This window comes from Somniosus microcephalus, chromosome 30, assembly GCF_052327205.1.
Source record: "Somniosus microcephalus isolate GS21.2 chromosome 30, FLI_Smic_1.0, whole genome shotgun sequence".
NCBI classification, from domain to species: Eukaryota; Metazoa; Chordata; class Chondrichthyes; order Squaliformes; family Somniosidae; genus Somniosus; species Somniosus microcephalus.
In genome coordinates, this window is record NC_141016.1 from 15,929,286 (window position 1) to 15,946,566 (window position 17,281).

Here is a 17,281-nt window from a genome sequence, read left to right on the forward strand (position 1 = left end):
CCTTTTATTGTCTCTTTTACTTCTTTTGTTCGATCGCAGCCCTGCCTTCGATCTATTTTCTTTTCTTTCCAGTTTTGAAAAAGGGTTTCGACCCGAAACGTCAACTCAAATTTCTCTCCACGGATGTTGCCTGACCTGCTGAGTTTTTCCAGCATTTTCTGTTGTTATTTAAGATTTATCTCTTGTTTTATCATTGCACAGTAGACCAATTTTTTGACTCAACCGTGACCCAATAGCAGAAACGGAAACAAAGTAGAAGCAGCCAAGACTGGAACATCATGAGAGAACCAGCAGCAGTGACTCTTGTGATCAATTGGCTTTGTAGCCAATCTAGCCAGACAAAATGACAGGTTCGGTCCATGGTTAAAGTTTTTCCTGCCGAAGTAAATTGGATATAGTAAAACTGTATATGTGCCTGTTGCTTTAATGCAGGGAAAATGTTGGTAATGTAGTTACTGGAATGCTTAAATACTGAGGGAACCTTTCTCTACTGCATGAAACCCAATAGTGTTAGTACTTTATAGGAAAACCGTCACACAGCAGTCTAACTCATGAAACCGAGAACTGACAGCCAGCATAATCACCCTTGTGTACATTGTGCTAATATGAGAATATTCTAATTCTGCAGGAAAATGGATGCTGATGATGATGACATCCACAGAACTGAGTAGCACCTGTAGTTTAGAGGAAAGATCACATGAAAATGATTAAAACTTTGAACAAATCATGAAAAAGTGATACATTTGAACATAACAAATAGGAGCAGGCCCTTTGAGCCTGCTCCACCATTCAATAAGATCATGGCTGATCATCTATCAACTCTACGTTTCCGCACTATTCCCATATCCCTTGATGCCCTTAGTATCGATCTCTGTCTTAAATGTACTCAACGACTGAGCCTCCACAGCTCTCTGGGATAGAGAATTTCAAAGATTCACAACCCTTTGAGTGGAGAAATTTCTCCTCATCTCAGTCCTAAATGGCCAACCCCTTGTTCTGAGACTGTGACCCCTAGTTCTAGATGCCCCAGCCAAGGGAAACATCCTCCCATCATCTACCCTGTCAATGGGAAGAATTAAGCCATAAACTCTTGCTAGGATTCTAACTACAGACTTTTGATAAAATTCATGTACTTGACCCTTTCAGCATCTTAGAATTAATTGGTTCCAGTCAAGTGCATCAAGACCAACTCTTCTGAAACATGATGCTCCACTGTGACTGCATCAGGGTATAACCAAACAATTAATTAAGGCCACTAAATGCAAGGATCAACTTGTTGAAAGTAAGAAAATTCAGTCTTTTACTGATGAATTAATAAAATTATTCTGATCCAACACATTAGTGTCTGAAGCATCCTTTGGGTGCAAAAATGCATTTTTGTATAAATGTGAGGCATTACTAATGCCTGGTTAACTACAATGAGGCTTCTGGCTCATGTATAATAACCATTTGGAATTGAAGTAATACAGAGACGTAGGTGAAAAGTGCTTGAGGAGGATGAACAGTATGATGTTAAATGATTATATAATATCAAAAGCTTGTTTTAATCTGGATTGTACACTGAAACCCTCCTTGGATTTTAGTATACTCTGAAAGCACCAAAAGTAGTTTGAGAGTAGCATGGTTTTGTTTTCAAACTAACTAAGGAACAGTTACAGAACAGTGAGCTGGCAAATGCAGCAAAATATTTTAGCAACAGTTTTTCTAACTTGGATTAATTTTTTGTATACTCCCAATATTGAAAGCCATGCCTAGTATGCTAGGTTCAGTTTTTAAACTATAGGATTTATGTCTAAAAACATCATTCTGTGACCAGTTATCTTGGAGGTTTTACATAACATCCTTAGGAGGGTAAGGATCTTACTTAGTTTTTAGCACCGTTGTCTGCAGCATTTTGCTAATGTAGATACAGGAAAGTTACTGCACAATTTCAGACTGGTCTGAAAGTGTTGGACAGCTCTAGAATCCAAGAATGAGGCAGCTCTCATGTTTAAAATTGACGTCTAAATTAGCTTATCTCTGCAGTGAGAGGAGATGGAGGGAGTGAGATTGGGGTCTACAATTGGCCCAAAGGAATAATTTTTTTTGTCCTGATTTTTAAAAAAAACAACGGTTTTACCTTCTGCATCCTACCGTGGTTTATCCTGGCTCTGTTGCTCGGCATCAAGGCAAAGTTTGACTTAAGATGTCACTCAGCCCCTCTCCTCACTAGTCGCCCCCTATCACTACTGTTGGGGTGACTCCCTCTGGTGATTTTTTTATCTCCCTGAGATTTTTCTTTGTGTCTTGGATTTATTTATCCCTCTCCCGTAATCGACGACCTCCCACCCCTCTCTCTTGTGGAGGCTGAAATGGCTTCTTCTTCCTTCGAGTCAGTGGTGGGATAATAACAGCAACTGACTGACTGTGGGAAGGCTGACCAGATAAAAGAAATGACTGGGCTCCAACTCATCAACTGCAGTATATTCTAAAACTAATGACTAAGCCAGTTCAGGACTTTGTTCTATTTATATAGATCATTCTATAAAACATAAACGGCTTTTAGTAAAAATAGAACATAATTTGAAGATGTGGTTATTGGATCCAACAAGCCCATTCTTTTTTGATTATCCACCTACTTACTATAAAGAAAAAGAAAGACTTTCATTTATATGGCACCTTTCACGACTTCGGGACGTCCCAAAGTGCTTTACAGCCAATGAAGTGCTTGCGCACAGCAAGCTCCCACAAAAACAGCAATGTGATAATGACCAGATAATCTGTTTTAGTAATGTTGATTGAAGAATAAATATTGGTCAGGACACTGGGGAGTATTCCCCTGCTCTTCTTCGAAATAGTGCCATGGGATCTTTTAGGTCCACCTGAGAGAGCAGCCGGGGCCTCGGTTTAACATCTCATACCAAAGATGGTACTGCACTGGAATGTCAGCCTAAATGTTTGTGCTTAAGTCTCTGAAGTGGGTCTTGAACCGACAACCTTCCGACGCTGAGGCGAGAGTGCTACCAACTGAGCCAAGGCTGACACAATATGTCCCTCCTTTGTGTCACAAGCCATTTTTCCATTTTTTTCCCTCTTCTGAAGGTACTGACTAGTGCTGGGACATAGTCCCTTTATATATCTCCTGCTGCTGTTCACCTGAATTGCAACTGGTAGCTGGGATACCACTGCAGCCCTTGCTACCACTTAGCGCCTTTTGGCAGTGTGGTTGGTTATTTGTCCATTTTTTTTTAAAACCAGGGTTGCTGAAGGGACCAACATCTCAATTCTGTAAATGCCAATGGGCTCCCTTATTTATTGCAGGCTGGCAATATCTCTCTGGTCACTGAAGACGTAGTAGAAGAGCAGTGTGTATGGTTACTGGAGGCTTGCAGCATTGCTTCTAGGTTGCTACCTAAAAGCCAATGAAGTACTTTTGAAGTGTAGTCACTGTTGTAATGTAGGAAACATGGCAGCCAATTTGCGCAAGCTCCCACAAACAGCAACATGATAATCTGTTTTTAGTGATGTTGATCGAGGGATAAATATTGGCCTGGACAGTGGCAATAACTTCCCTGCTCTTCTTTGAAATAGTGCTGCGGGATCTTTTACATCTCATCCGAAAGACGGCACCTCCAACAGCGCAGCACTCCCTCAGCGCTGCCCTAGGAGTGTCAGAGCCAATTTTTTTTGTGCTCAAGTCTCTGGAGTGGGACTTGAAGCCACATTTGGTACTGTATGTGGATGCTGGAAGCCGGCTCGGTTTCTCCTTGGTTACTGGAAGCTGTTGGAGGCTGACCCCATCTTTCAAGGGGTGGGTTGGCCACAGGAGGCTGCCAGTGGTTCTTGGCGCCGGTTCCTGGGAGCAGGCCTCGTTTCCATGGTGACGGGCGGCGGAAGAGACTTTTAAACAGCGGCAGCCTCGGCAAACGGGCGGAGAGGGAAGAAAGCCAGCACCGAGGGAGAGAGAGAGGGCGGGCAAGTCAGTCAGTGCGATGGCCCGGGGAACATACCGCTTCTGACATGAAGGAAGGACAAGACGCCATTTCAGCCCTTAAAAGACAGAGACAGAGACAGTGGGGGAAGGAATAAATAAATCCGAGACACATGGAACAATCTCAGGGAGAAAGATAGAAATCACCAGAGGGAGCCACACCGACTGCATTGAGAGAGAGGAGGGGGAGTGGGGGAGAGGCTGAGACACATCTTCAAAGCTGAGACATCCCCCACCACCAAACATTGCTTTGATGCCGAGCAACAGAGCCAGAATAGACCACGGTAGGATGCAGAAGGTAAAACACGTTAGTTTTTTTTTAGTTTTTTAATACAATATCAGAAAAATATTTTCCAAATCGAGCTAATCCCCTTTTGCAGAGATATTTCCAGACTGGTTGCTATTGACTGATGTCTGAAGTATCTGAGGTGGAAATGAGACGCTGGCTGTTTGTTTGTTTGTCATGCGATGAGGACTTGCAATGTTTTTTGGAAGTATTTGTTTTATTTTTCCAGAAAGTTGAATTGTAATGAAGACTGGAATAATGGATCTCTTAAATTGATTCCACTTTCAGAAAGTTAAATTGCAACGTAAACTGGAATAATGGAGCTCTTAAATTGATTCCACTTTCAGAAAGTTAAATTGATTCCACTTTCAGAAAGTTAAATTGCAATGTAAACTGGAATAATGGATCTCTTAAACCTATTAAACTTGCAGAAAGTTAAATTTTAATGAAGTCTAGAATAATGGATCTCTTAAACTTATTCCGGTGGCTGTTTGTATTGCTATATATAAGGTATATAAAGATCACCATTGTAAGTAAATCGGTGTGCAGGAAACGGTACATCAGATTTTCCTCACCTCTGAAGCGCCGTGGGATGTTGTCCCATGTTAAAGGCGTTGTTTAAATGCAAGTTATTGTGCCTTGGATTCCAGATGACTTACAATCAGTTAATTGTGTCTTTGACCAGTTTGTCACAAACACATTCAAGTTTAGAAGTGGCGTCTTTTAGAATAACTAGTGGGTCTCCCGTAGCGCTGCTCGGGGTAGATCACCATATGAGGGCAATTTTTTTGTTGTCTTCACTGCCTGGCCGGTAATCTGGTGGAGTGGATCGATCACATTTCATAGAACCTACCTGTTTTTCATTCTATTGTGTTTTATAAGGGTAGGAGCATTACATGTAATGCAAGATGTATTACTATACTGCTAGTGTGTAGCAGTGAGCAATTTGATGTCTCTTTTTAAGGTATAATAATTGTGCAATTTCTGTGCCCACCTCGTTAGAGGCTAGTTGGTCTTAAATTAGAGGTCAGAAAGATTTTTTTAAATCTATCTATTGTAACTAAATGCAGTTCAATGAAGATAAACCTGAAGTTGTATAGTTTGGGAACAGATAATAGAAATGGTAACCTCAATAGAGTGGCAGAACAGAAAGATCAAGGGATGCAGGTTAATTGATCTTTAAAAGCAGGATTGGATATAGAAAAAAGCATATGAAGGGCAAAAGGGATTCTGAATTGAATATAAATGTAGGAAGGTGATGATGAATCTGTACAACAACAGCTTGTAGCTATATAGTGCCTTTAACGTAGAAAAACGTCAGATAGAAATTGACACCCAAGTCAAAGAAGGAGACATTAGGACAGATGAAAGATGCAGGTTTTAAGGAGTGTCGTAAAGGAGGTAGAGGGGTTTAGGGAGGGAATTCCAGAGCTTAGGGCCTAGACAGCTGAAGGCACGGCCACCAATGGTGGAGAGATTAAAATCAGGGATGTTTCAGAGGTCAGAATTGGAGGAGTGCAGATGTCTGTGGGTTGTGAGACTGGAGGAGATTACAGAGATAGGGAGGGGCGAGGCCATGGAGGGATTTGGAAACAAGGATGAGAATTTTAAAATTGAAGCGGGAGCCAATGTAGGTCAGCGAGCACAGGGGTGATGGGCAAACGGGACTCGGTGCAAATTAGGACAGGGGCAGCAGAGTTTTAGATGACCACAAGATTATGCAGGGTAGAACATGGGAGACCAGCCAGGAGTGTGTTGGAATAGTCAAGTCTAGAGGTAACAAAGGCATGAATGAGGGTTTCAGCAGCAGATGAGCAGAGGCAGAGTCGGGCGATGTTCCAGAGGTGGAAATAGGTGGTCATAGTGATGGCGTGGATATGTGGTCGACAATGTTCCCTATAATTTCTTTTTTGGGTGCGCGGCCCCTTTAAGGTGAGCCAACTGCGTGAGAGCATTGGTGGTCAGAAGCTCATTATGTGGTCAAATACGACACCAAGGTTGTGAACAGTCTGGTTCAGCCTCAGACAGATGCTAGGGAGAGGGATGGAGTCGGTGGCTAGGGAACAGAGTTTGTGGTGGGACCCGAAGAAAGTGGCTACAGTCTTCCCAATATTTAGTTGGAGGAAATTTCTGCTCATCCAACACTGGAGCAGCCTGACAATTTAGAGGCAGTGGAGGGGTCGAGAGAAGTGGTGGTGAGGTAGAGCTGGGTGTTGCATCTAGACATGGGAACTAGATGTAATATCTCCAAGTTTGCAGACGACACAAAGCTGGGTGGGCGAGTGTGCTGTGAGGAGGATGCCGAAAAACTCCAGTATGATTTGGACAGGTTGGGTGATTGGGCAGATGTATGGCAGATGCAGTATAATGTGGATAAATGCGAAGTTATCCACTTTGGTGGCAAAAACAGGAAGGCAGATTATTATCTGAACGGCAATAGATTGGGAGAAGGGGAAGTGCAACGAGACCTGGGTGTCCTTGTGCACCAGTCGCTGAAGGTGCAGCGGGCGGTTAAGAAGGCAAATGGTATGTTGGCCTTCATAGCGAGAGGATTAGAGTACAGGAATAAGGATGTCTTGCTGCAGTTGTACAGGGCCTTGGTGAGATCACACCTTGAGTATTGTGTGCAGTTTTGGTCGCCTTATCTGAGGAAGGATGTTCTTGCCATGGAGGGAGTGCAGCGAAGATTCACCAGACTGATACCTGGGATGGCAGGAATGTCGTATGAGGAGATTGGGTCGATTGGGCTTATACTCGCTGGAGTTTAGAAGAATGAGAGGGGATCTCATTGAAACTTATAAAATTCTAACAGGACTAGACAGACTAGATGCAGGATGTTCCCGATGGCGGGGGAGTCCAGAACCAGGGGTCACAGTCTAAAGATAAGGGGTAAGCCATTTAGGACAGAGATGAGGAGGAATTTCTTCACCCAGAGAGTGGTGAACCTGTGGAATTCTCTACCACGAAGGCAGTTGAGGCCAATTCATTAAATATATTCAAGAAGGAGTTAGATATATTTCTCAAGGCTAAAGGGATGTGGGGAGAAGGCAGGGACAGGGTACTGAATTTGGATGATCAGCCATGATCTCATTGAATGGCGGAGCGGGCTCGAGGGGCCGAATGGCCTACTGCTCCTATCTTCTATGTTTCTATGTTGTCAGCATACATGTGGTAACTGATGGATGATGTCGCCAAGGGACAGCATATGGATGAGAAATAGGAGGTGGCCAAGTATAGATCCTTGATGAGGCCACGAAGGGATTTGAACACAACGGTGAGAATTTTATAATTGAAGCGTTGCCGGACTGAGAGCCAATCAAGCACAGGGGTGATGGGTGAATGGCATATGGTGCGAGTTCAAATACAGGCTGCAGTGTTTTGGATGAGCTTAAATTTATGGAGGTTGTAAGATGGGAGGCCAGGAGAGCATTGGAATAGACAAGTCTGTCGGTAACTAAAATTATAAAGGGGGAAATTTGAAGGCATTTTTTATACAAAGGATTTTTAGACTATGGAATGCAGCACCACAAGAGGTTATTGCAGCTGAGTCAGTAACAACATTAAAGAGAGAAATAGATAAACACTTGAAGCACAGAAACAGGCCATTCGTCCCAACCAGTCCATGTCGGCATTTATGCTCCACTCACGCCTCCTCCCATCCTTCCTTATCTAACTCTATCAGCGTAACCCTCTATTCCCTTCTCCCTAATGTGCTTGTCTAGCCTCCCCTTAAATGCATCTATACTATTCGCCTCAACCACTCCCTGTGGTAGCGAGTTCCACATTCTCACCACTCTCTGAGTAAAAGAAGTTTCTTCTGAATTCCCTATTTGATTTCTTGGTGACAATCCTATATTGATGGCCTCTAGTTTTGCTCTTCCCCACAAGTGGAAACACTCCCTGTTTCTACTCTATCAAAACCTTAAATAATTTTAAAGACCTCTATTAGGTCACCCCTCAGCCTTCTCTTTTGAAGAGCCTGTTCATCCTTTCCTGATAGGTATAACCTCGCATTTCTGGTACCATCCTTGTAAATCTTTTTTGTACTCTCTCCAGTGTCTCTATATCCTTTCTATAATATGGCAACCAGAATTGTACACAGTACTTCAAGTGTGGTCAAACCATAATGCTTCCTTCTGTCATTAAACTATCCCCACACTGCCAAAACATAGGATGCACATAGACATTCCAGCCTTAAGCGATCACTGAAACAAAAATTCTTCATCTTCATACTTCGCATCAGCACACAGACACTCACAGTTCTCATAGCTACTAACACACACATTCTGACCTCACACAGCTATTTACACAGTTGAAGTCAATCCAACCGTATGCTGCCATAGTGCTCTATACACTGGTAACTTCTTGTGGTACACTGTAAATCCAGAGTGCTCTAATTAATCAAATACAGTACACTAGTAACATCCTAGATGTTTCCAAGCTTAAATATCCAATTTAATTTAAGTCTACTTAGGAAAGGCAAAGTAGGTCAATGGACACTGAATGAAAGGTCAGGTTTAGCAAAGACGTTGCAGGAATACTGTTCCCTTGGTTGTGGTAATTATTTTCATTTTGGTAAAAATGTCATTTGATATTGGTGCAGCAAACAATCTGATTGCTGTGACGTTCCAAAGTTAATGAATAGCGACTTAAGCTCCCTGATATTATCTCACAATAAACTCGTGGGAGTTTCTTTTAATGAATTGCTACTCTCTCCTCTGTAACATATTAACCTGAGAGAGGCGAGGTAACCTTGGCCACATTGCTAATTGCACTTAATAACTTCCCAGCAAATGTGACTTTAGTGTAAATGCTCTACAGGCTAATGATCTACAGAACAATCTTTGAGTTTCTCTCACCCAGTATTTTTTTTAAAAAGCCTCCATGTTTCCATGTTCAAAACATCTACAATTATTGTCCTGTTTGTTTCCTCTCTAATATCTCACCATGTTGATCATCAACATCTTAGTGTCTTACCAACTTTGTTTAGCCATGTAGGTCTGACTATACTGATGGTTGCAAGGTCTTTGTCACTCTAGGACAAAGCAGCCCGCTTGATTAGCACCCCATCCACCACCTTAAACATTCACTCCCTCCAACACCAGGGCACCATGGCTGCAGTGTGTACCATCTACAAGATGCACTGCAGCAACTCGCCAAGGCTTCTTCGGCAGCATCTCTCAAACCCGCGACCTCTACCGCCTAGAAGAACAAGGGCAGCAGGCGCAATGGGAACACCACCACCTCCAAGTTCCCCTCCGAGTCACACACCATCCTGACTTGGAAATAGATCGCCGTTCCTTCATCGTCGCTGGGTCAAAATCCTGGAACTCCCTCCCTAACAGCACTGTGGGAGTACCTTCACCACACGGACTGCAGCGGTTCAAGGAGGCGGCTCAGCACCACCTTCTCAAGGGCAGTTAGGGATGGGTAATAAATCCTGGCCTTTCCAGTGACGCCCACATCCCAAGAACGAACGAATAAAAAAAAAAGGTAGTTGCTAACATTCCCACACATAATGCTTCAAAATCGGAGCATCTACACTGATCGTCATTCTCAAATCCCATTTGACTGGGTTGTGTGCAATCCTTGGCACCATTCATTGGATTCATGGTGGGTCTCATCTGAGCAGCCGCTCTTCGGGTGGTTGGATTCCTAGTGCTGGGGGGTGACAAAGGCAGTTGACCCAGTACACACACCATACCTCGGTATAGTAGTTGAATTGTGTACTGTCCGGTGAAACTGCAATTACAAAACTATACCATGATCAATTGTACATGACTAAGGGGAGTGTGGTGAGGGCATGCCAACCCCATACTGATATTACATATTGTAACACACAAGCTACAGCATTGCAGATTTTATAAGGCAGCATTAAAACAGTATACACATTAAATATCCCACAGGTTTGAACTACAATGTAAGATATCAAATTTGAAATACTGTACCAATATTGGTGCAGTATTGAATCTAATACAGCTATCAAATGTAATAGATTCAATATTATACAAGATATCCTACAATATGCGAGGAGGAATCCATAGATAGTATCCTTTTAGCGAAGACATAATAATGCGGTATGCAACCCCTATGATCTCTGGTGGCCGATATCAAAATAAAAGGGGAATTGTTAACCCCTAGCATGCTATCCCGAGTACAGCAGGTTTTAATTCATATGAGACTTAGTTTGTATATATACACATTGTCTATGTTACAAAGGTCCTCTACCAACCTGCCCCCGCCACACAGTACTGGCCCCCGATTATCAAAATCCACGACAAGGCCTTGGACAACGTGGACCACTTTCCATACCTCGGGAACCTACTATCAACAGGGGCAGACGTCGATGACGAAGTCCAACACCGCCTCCAGTGCAACTTTCGGTCGCCTGAGGAAGAGAGTGTTTGAAGACCAGGACCTCAAACCCGGCACCAAGCTCATGGTCTACAGAGCAGCAGTGATACCCGCCCTGCTGTACGCCTCAGAGACATGGACCATGTACAGTAGGTACCTCAAAGCACTGGAGAGGTACCACCAACGCTGCCTCCGCAAGATCCTGCAAATCTATTGGCAGGCTGGGCGCACCAACGTCAGTGTTCTCGCTCAGGCCAACATCCCCAGCATCGAAGCTTTGACCACACTCGATCAGCTCCGATGGACGGGTCACATCGTCCGCATGCCCGATACAAGACTCCCAAAACAAGCGCTCTACTCGGAGCTCTGACACAGCAAGAGAGCCCCAGGTGGGCAGAGGAAACGCTTCAAGGACACCCTCAAAGCCTCCTTGAAAAAGTGCAACATCCCCACCGACACCTGGGAATCCCTGGCCCAAGACCGCACAAAGTGGAGGCGAAGCATCCGGGAAGGTGCCGAACACCTCGAGTCTCTTCGCCGGGAGCAAGCGGAAGCCAAGCGCAGGCAGCGCAAGGAGCACACGTCAACCCAAGCACCCCACCCACCCACCCCTTCAACCACCGTCTGCCCCACCTGTGACAGAGACTGTAGGTCCCGCATTGGACTCATCAGTCACCTGAGAACTCATTTTTAATGTGGAAGCAAGTCATCCTCGGTTCCGAGGGACTGCCTAAGCAGAAGAAGAAGATCCCGAGTACAGCAGATTTTAATTCACAGGAGACTTAATCTGTATATATACATTGTCTATGTTACAATAGTATCTACAATTCAAAAGTATTTAATTGGCTGTGAAGCATATTGGGACATCCTGAGATCATAAGAACATAAGAAGTAGGAGTAGGCCATTCGGCCCCTCGAGCCCGCTCCGCCATTCAATAAGATCATGGCTGATCTTCTACCTTATCTCCACTTTCCCGCACTATCCCCATCAACCTTGATTTCTATTCTAATCTTTTCCCCCCACTCATAGAGCTTTATGAAGTTACTGGAGAAACTTACAGGAAAATGGCTTGCTGCCTCGGCGGGGGTGGGGGGGGTCATGATTTTGAGACGATCTTTCATGTCCACTGCCCGCTCGGGAATCCCCTGATTTGACGGAGTCTTGCAGCCCAAGTAGTTTCATGTAGTATTGGGCCACGTCCTCACCCATCCACAGGGGCCAAATATAGATAACATCTACATCGTCATCCCTGATGTCACATAACATGAAAGGCACCATATAAAATGCAAGATCTTTCCTTCATGTAGAGCCCGCCCTTTTTACTATGAATAGAAGGCAAAAGTGTTGCGAGAAGTCTCAAACCATAACACTGATACAATAATTTGCTGTTGATGTGTTAAGCTAGTAATGATATCTTGCTGTATTGCCGGGAAAGTAATCAGCTACTGATATCTCACTATGGTGGTCCAGTTAATATGGTATCAGTATCTACTGTACTGGTTCAGTAATGTGGTACTGCTGTTTTTCACAGGCAATCCATCCCTAAAACATCAAGCTAATTACAGGAAACTCTTTTTTATCCGGCACCGACGGGACCGGCGTGGTGCCGGTTTATCAAAAAGTCCGGATTACAGAGAGGTATAGTAAAAGGTACGAGAGCCCCGTACACAGCCACAGATCCAGGCGTCCCTGTTGCATGGCAACAGGTGCAGGAACCCCGGCCACAGACCAAGCGTCCCTGTTACACAGCAACAGGTGCAGGCACCCCGGTTACACGGCCACAGATCCAGGAACGGCCACTAATATGAAGTAAAACTTACCTGAACCTACTCCTGAATTTTGCTGGTTAACAGCGATTTCTGGTTATTTAGGTGCCGGTAAATCGAGTTTCCTGTATATGGACTTAAGGGAAGACTGTGGTGCTGGATTCAATTCATTGCTATTATCTAGTACTGTACCATTAATCAGCAGGAGGCTTTCAATAATCACCTATGCTGTACTGAAATTCTGAAAAACTGGTAGCGCTGCAAGCATGTACCCTTTGATTTGCTGTCGCAGATTAACTATATCCCATCACAGCGCAACCATGTGTAAATATAGTTCCATGAAAGGAACTAGAGCAGCAGACTTCCAGAAATGGTTTGACTCTGTTATTAATTAACAATGGCTGATCCACGGCCGTTCATTCTGAAGAGTTCAGTTCTGTGTTTTTTGCGAGGGAGTCCGAGATAGGAAGCTCATCAAATTGTGTTCTAAATGGATAAGGTGATGGGACAGTGGTATAATAGAAGGGTGTAACAAAAGAGGTTGTTAATCATAGAAATTTACAGCACAGGAGGAGGCCCTTCAGCCCATCGTGTCTGTGCCTGCTGAAAGAGCTATCCTGCCTAAACCCACTTTCCAGCTCTTGGTCCGTAGCCCTGTAGGTTACTGCACTTCAAGTGCATATCCAAGTACTTTTTAAATGCGATAAGGGTTTCTGCCTCGACCACCCTTTCAGACCCCCCACCACCCTCCTGGGTGAAAACGTTCTCCTCAAATCCCCTCTAATCCTTCTACCAATTACTTTAAAATTTGAAGTCATTTTCAGTGATGATGAATGAAAGTTGCCTGCTGATTGAAGAGTAATGGAAACATCATTGCCCATCTCACCGTGCCAACCTGTGCTGATAACAGTGCCAGGTTGGTACCATGTAGCAGCTATTAATCCCAGGCCACCAAATGACACTCATTGAATAGTGTATGTTGACGTAATAAAACTCACTACGCACTTGGTTTGAACATAAAGCAAGGCTTTAATCAACTTGTTTCAGAACATGGAGGTCTAGTTGTATTTCACTCGCTCCTTGTCTTACAAAATGTCCCTGGCAAGCTGGGCCCACGCCCGAGTATTTATACTCCTTGGACGGCGCCACCAGCTGGCCGTCCAGCGTTATTTCATAAGTAGTTTCTTGATGATGAGATTTATAACATATGTATTCTCCTGTGCAGAGGTTAATCTTGGCCTCACATCGATGCATTCGAGTAGCCAGTGGAGATCTCCCATCCAGTTATCTTCCCTCCTGTGAGGAGGCACATGTCCTCCCTGTACCAGGAGAGGGGAGATCAGAACTCAGCAGACTGGGCCATTGAATCCACATCCCATCACTCTGGGGCACCACATGTGCTCTAAATATGTAACCGTGCTGTACCACTCTGTGACAGGTTTTCCTCAAGAGTTAGAGTAATGTGCTGTGCAACACCACAATAAACGGACTTTAGCCACTGATTTCTTTGTAACATATTGTTTTGCTCTCTAACAAGGCGACCAGTTTAATAAGATTACTATGTTCTCTTGTAATAGAGCAGAGGTTTATACCGAGGTTAACATGGTGCCATGTGATCAAGCATTGCCATCGTATGTCTGTGTCATGAGGACTGACACTCCTGCCTGCTTCTGCAATACCCGTGCAGTGATGAGGCTTGCGTGTATGTAAGAAGGAAGTTCTAGACTGTCATAGGGGACAGAGATAACAGTTTGCTAAGTGATAATCAATTATGATTTCCAATTTGATTTTGATTTGAAATGTTACTGTCCGTATGCATTATATTCATTTTAAATTCAGTCTTAGTAGGTGCTGAGTACTTTGTACTGGATTAGGACTAATGGCCTTAGAAAAAAAGTAATTATGGTCTGTCTGGCCTGCCTTAGAACTCCATCTCAGCACAGAATCCAAACACTGTCTACTAGACAACACAACTCGCGCACATCTAGCATCTACGATTCCTGGCATATTTCTACTACATATTATATCCAGGATATACATAGCACATATCATATCAGACATATCTTGTTCATATCTAGCACATACCATATCCAGTACATGCAATGCCCAGCGTGTATCTAGTACATATATCCTGCACATATGTGGCACATACCATATTCAGCACCTATCTATTACATACCTTACCTAACAATTAACTAGTAAGCCAGCATCTATCTGTATATAAGCATGCAATGCTTTACCATGGCAAGTATTTGAGGCAGGGATCACTGCATCTTTTAAGGGAAGGGTAGATAAACATTTGAAACAGAGAAATATATGGAGCTATGGGGAAAGAACAGGACAGTGAGATTAGTTTTGGATTGCACTTGCAAAGAGCCAGCACAGACACAATAGGCCATCTGGCTGTAAACCTCTATGGTTCTATATCCAGTACCTGTTTACCAAGTTACATATGAAGCACATGCGGTTTCATATATCTATATATTTGCTTTACTGCCCCTCCATATGTTGTGCGCTCCTTTGCTCTCTAATAGGTACAGCAGATTTTGTCGGAATTTCACCTCCAGAAAGAGGAGCTGCTGGAAGTGATGCGGAGAATACAGCAGGAGATGGAGAAGGGCCTGCGACTGGAAACCCACAAAACAGCCAGTGTCAAGATGTTGCCCACTTACGTACGTTCAACACCAGATGGCTCAGGTAGAAAAACTAATCTGCTGAATAATATTGTCTCAGCACATTCTAATAATTAATGGGAGGATTATTATAAGAAGACACATTACCCAGTAAATTGAGTAGATTGGGCCTAGAGTTTAGAAGAATGAGAGGTGATTGCATTGAAACATGTAAGATTCTGAGGGGGATTGACAGGGTAGACGCTGAGAGGTTATTTCCCCTGGCTGGAGAGTCTAGAACTAGGGGGTGACGTAATAAAACTCACTACGCACTTGGTTTGCGCATAAAGCAAGGCTTTAATCAACTTGTTTCAGAACATGGAGGTCTAGTTGTACTTCACTAGTTCCTGTCTTACAAAATGTCCCTGGGCAAACTGGGCCCATGCCCGAGTATTTATACTCCTTGGATGGCGCCACCAGCTGGCCGTCCAGTGTTATTTCATGAGTAGTTTCTTTATAATGATGAGATTTATAACAGGGGGCATAGTTTGCGGATAAGGGGTCAGCCATTTAAAACTGAGATGAGGAGGAATTTCTTCACTCGAGGGGGTTGTGAATCTTTGGAATTCTCTACCCCAGAGTGCTGTGGATGCTCAGTCATTGAGTATATTCAAGGCTGAGATCAATAGATTTTTAGACTCTAGGGGAATCAAGGGATGTGAGGACCGGGTGGGAAAGTGGAGATGAGGTAGAAGATCAGCCATGATCTTATTAAATGGTGGAGCAGGCTCGAGGGGCCATATGGCCGACTCCTGCTCCTAATTCTTATGTTCTTAAATGCAGAATAAAGTCTCCCATAAACAACTTGAATCTGATTCTGACTCCTGCATTAGAACAATCAAACCCTGTCTCACCAGAATTCACCATTTTAGCCGATATGTGACAACTGCCCAATAATTTGACAATTCAACGGCCCCATGAGATTAGAGGAATGTGCAGGACTGGAAGACAGCATTCTGATCCAACTACCAAAGTTTGAAATATTGCATATATAATACTTTCTCATACTCCTAATCCCCTTCTCTGCCAAATATATGCCCAGTGCTTTCTTGAATTTGCTGACATTATATGCATTCAAGAAATCAAAAAGAGAGCTTGCATTTATATAGCACCTTTCACGCCCTCCGGATGTCCCAAAGCGCTTCACAGCCAATGAACAATGACAACCACTTGCATTTATATAGCGCCTTTAACATCCCAAGGCGCTTCACAGGAGCGTTATCAAATAAAGTTTGACACCAAGCCACATAAGGACAGGCAGGGCAGATAACCAAAAACTTGGTCAAAGAGGTAGGTTTTAAGGAACATCTTAAAGGAGAAAAGAGAGCTAGAAAGGCAAAGCGGTTTAGGGAGGGAATTCCAGAGCTTCGGGCCACGGCAGCTGAAGGCACGGCCGCCAATGGTGCAATGCTTAAAATCGGGAATGCGCAAGAGGTCAGAATTGGAGGAGCGCAGAGATCTCAGCGGGTTGTATGGCTGGAGGAAGTTACAGAGATAGGGAGGGGCAAAGCCTGAAAACGAGGATGCTAATACTAAAATCGAGGCATTGCTTAACCGGCAGCCAATGTAAGTCAATGAACACGGGGTGATAGGTGAACGGGACTCTGTGTGAGTTAGGATACGGCAGTAGAGTTTTGGATGAGCTTCAGTTTACAGAGGGTGGAAAATGGGAGGCCGAAGTAACCAGATGAACTCCATCCCAGTCGATGTTATGACTGGCACAGCAGAAATTGTCTTTTTTGAATGAAGGACTTTTTGTAGCATAGTCACGGTTGTAAATGTAGGGAAACGCATAAGCCAATTTGCACACAGCTAGGTCCCACAAACAGCAGTATTTTAAATGGCCAAATGATCTGTTTTTGTGATGTTGATTGAGGGATAAATATTGGCCAGGACAAAGGGGAGAACACCCCTGCTCTTCAAATAGCGCTATGGGATCTTTTACGTCCACCTGAGAGGTTTAATGTCTCATCTGAAAGACGGCACCTCTAACAGTGTAGCACTCCCTTAGCACTGCATAGGTGTGTCAGCCTTGATTATACAAGAAGAACAAAGTTTCTGGAGTGGGACTTCAGCCACTGAGCCAAGCCTGACACCTGAAATTTGAATTGGAGTTGAAATTCAGTATTTTTATTTGTGACGGCTATTGATTGTTAGTTAAATAGGCATTTTTTTTTGTAGAAATCTTAGCGAAACTTCGTTTTGTTTGTGAAATATGCAACCTGCCGATGT

At 43.7% G+C, this 17,281-nt stretch overlaps 1 protein-coding gene across 1 annotated transcript in view; it reads left to right on the top strand.

Annotated features, from left to right (window-relative positions):
• Nucleotides 1-3,624: 3,624 nt before the first annotated feature.
• gck (glucokinase (hexokinase 4)) overlaps nt 3,625-17,281 on the top strand; it is a 48,835-nt gene continuing 35,178 nt past the window's right edge. The window contains exons 1-2 of the mRNA XM_085971057.1: nt 3,625-4,268; nt 14,912-15,074. Coding sequence (XP_085827183.1) covers nt 4,224-4,268; nt 14,912-15,074 — 208 coding nt within the window. The 5' untranslated portion in view covers nt 3,625-4,223. The remainder of the gene's footprint in view (nt 4,269-14,911; nt 15,075-17,281) is intronic.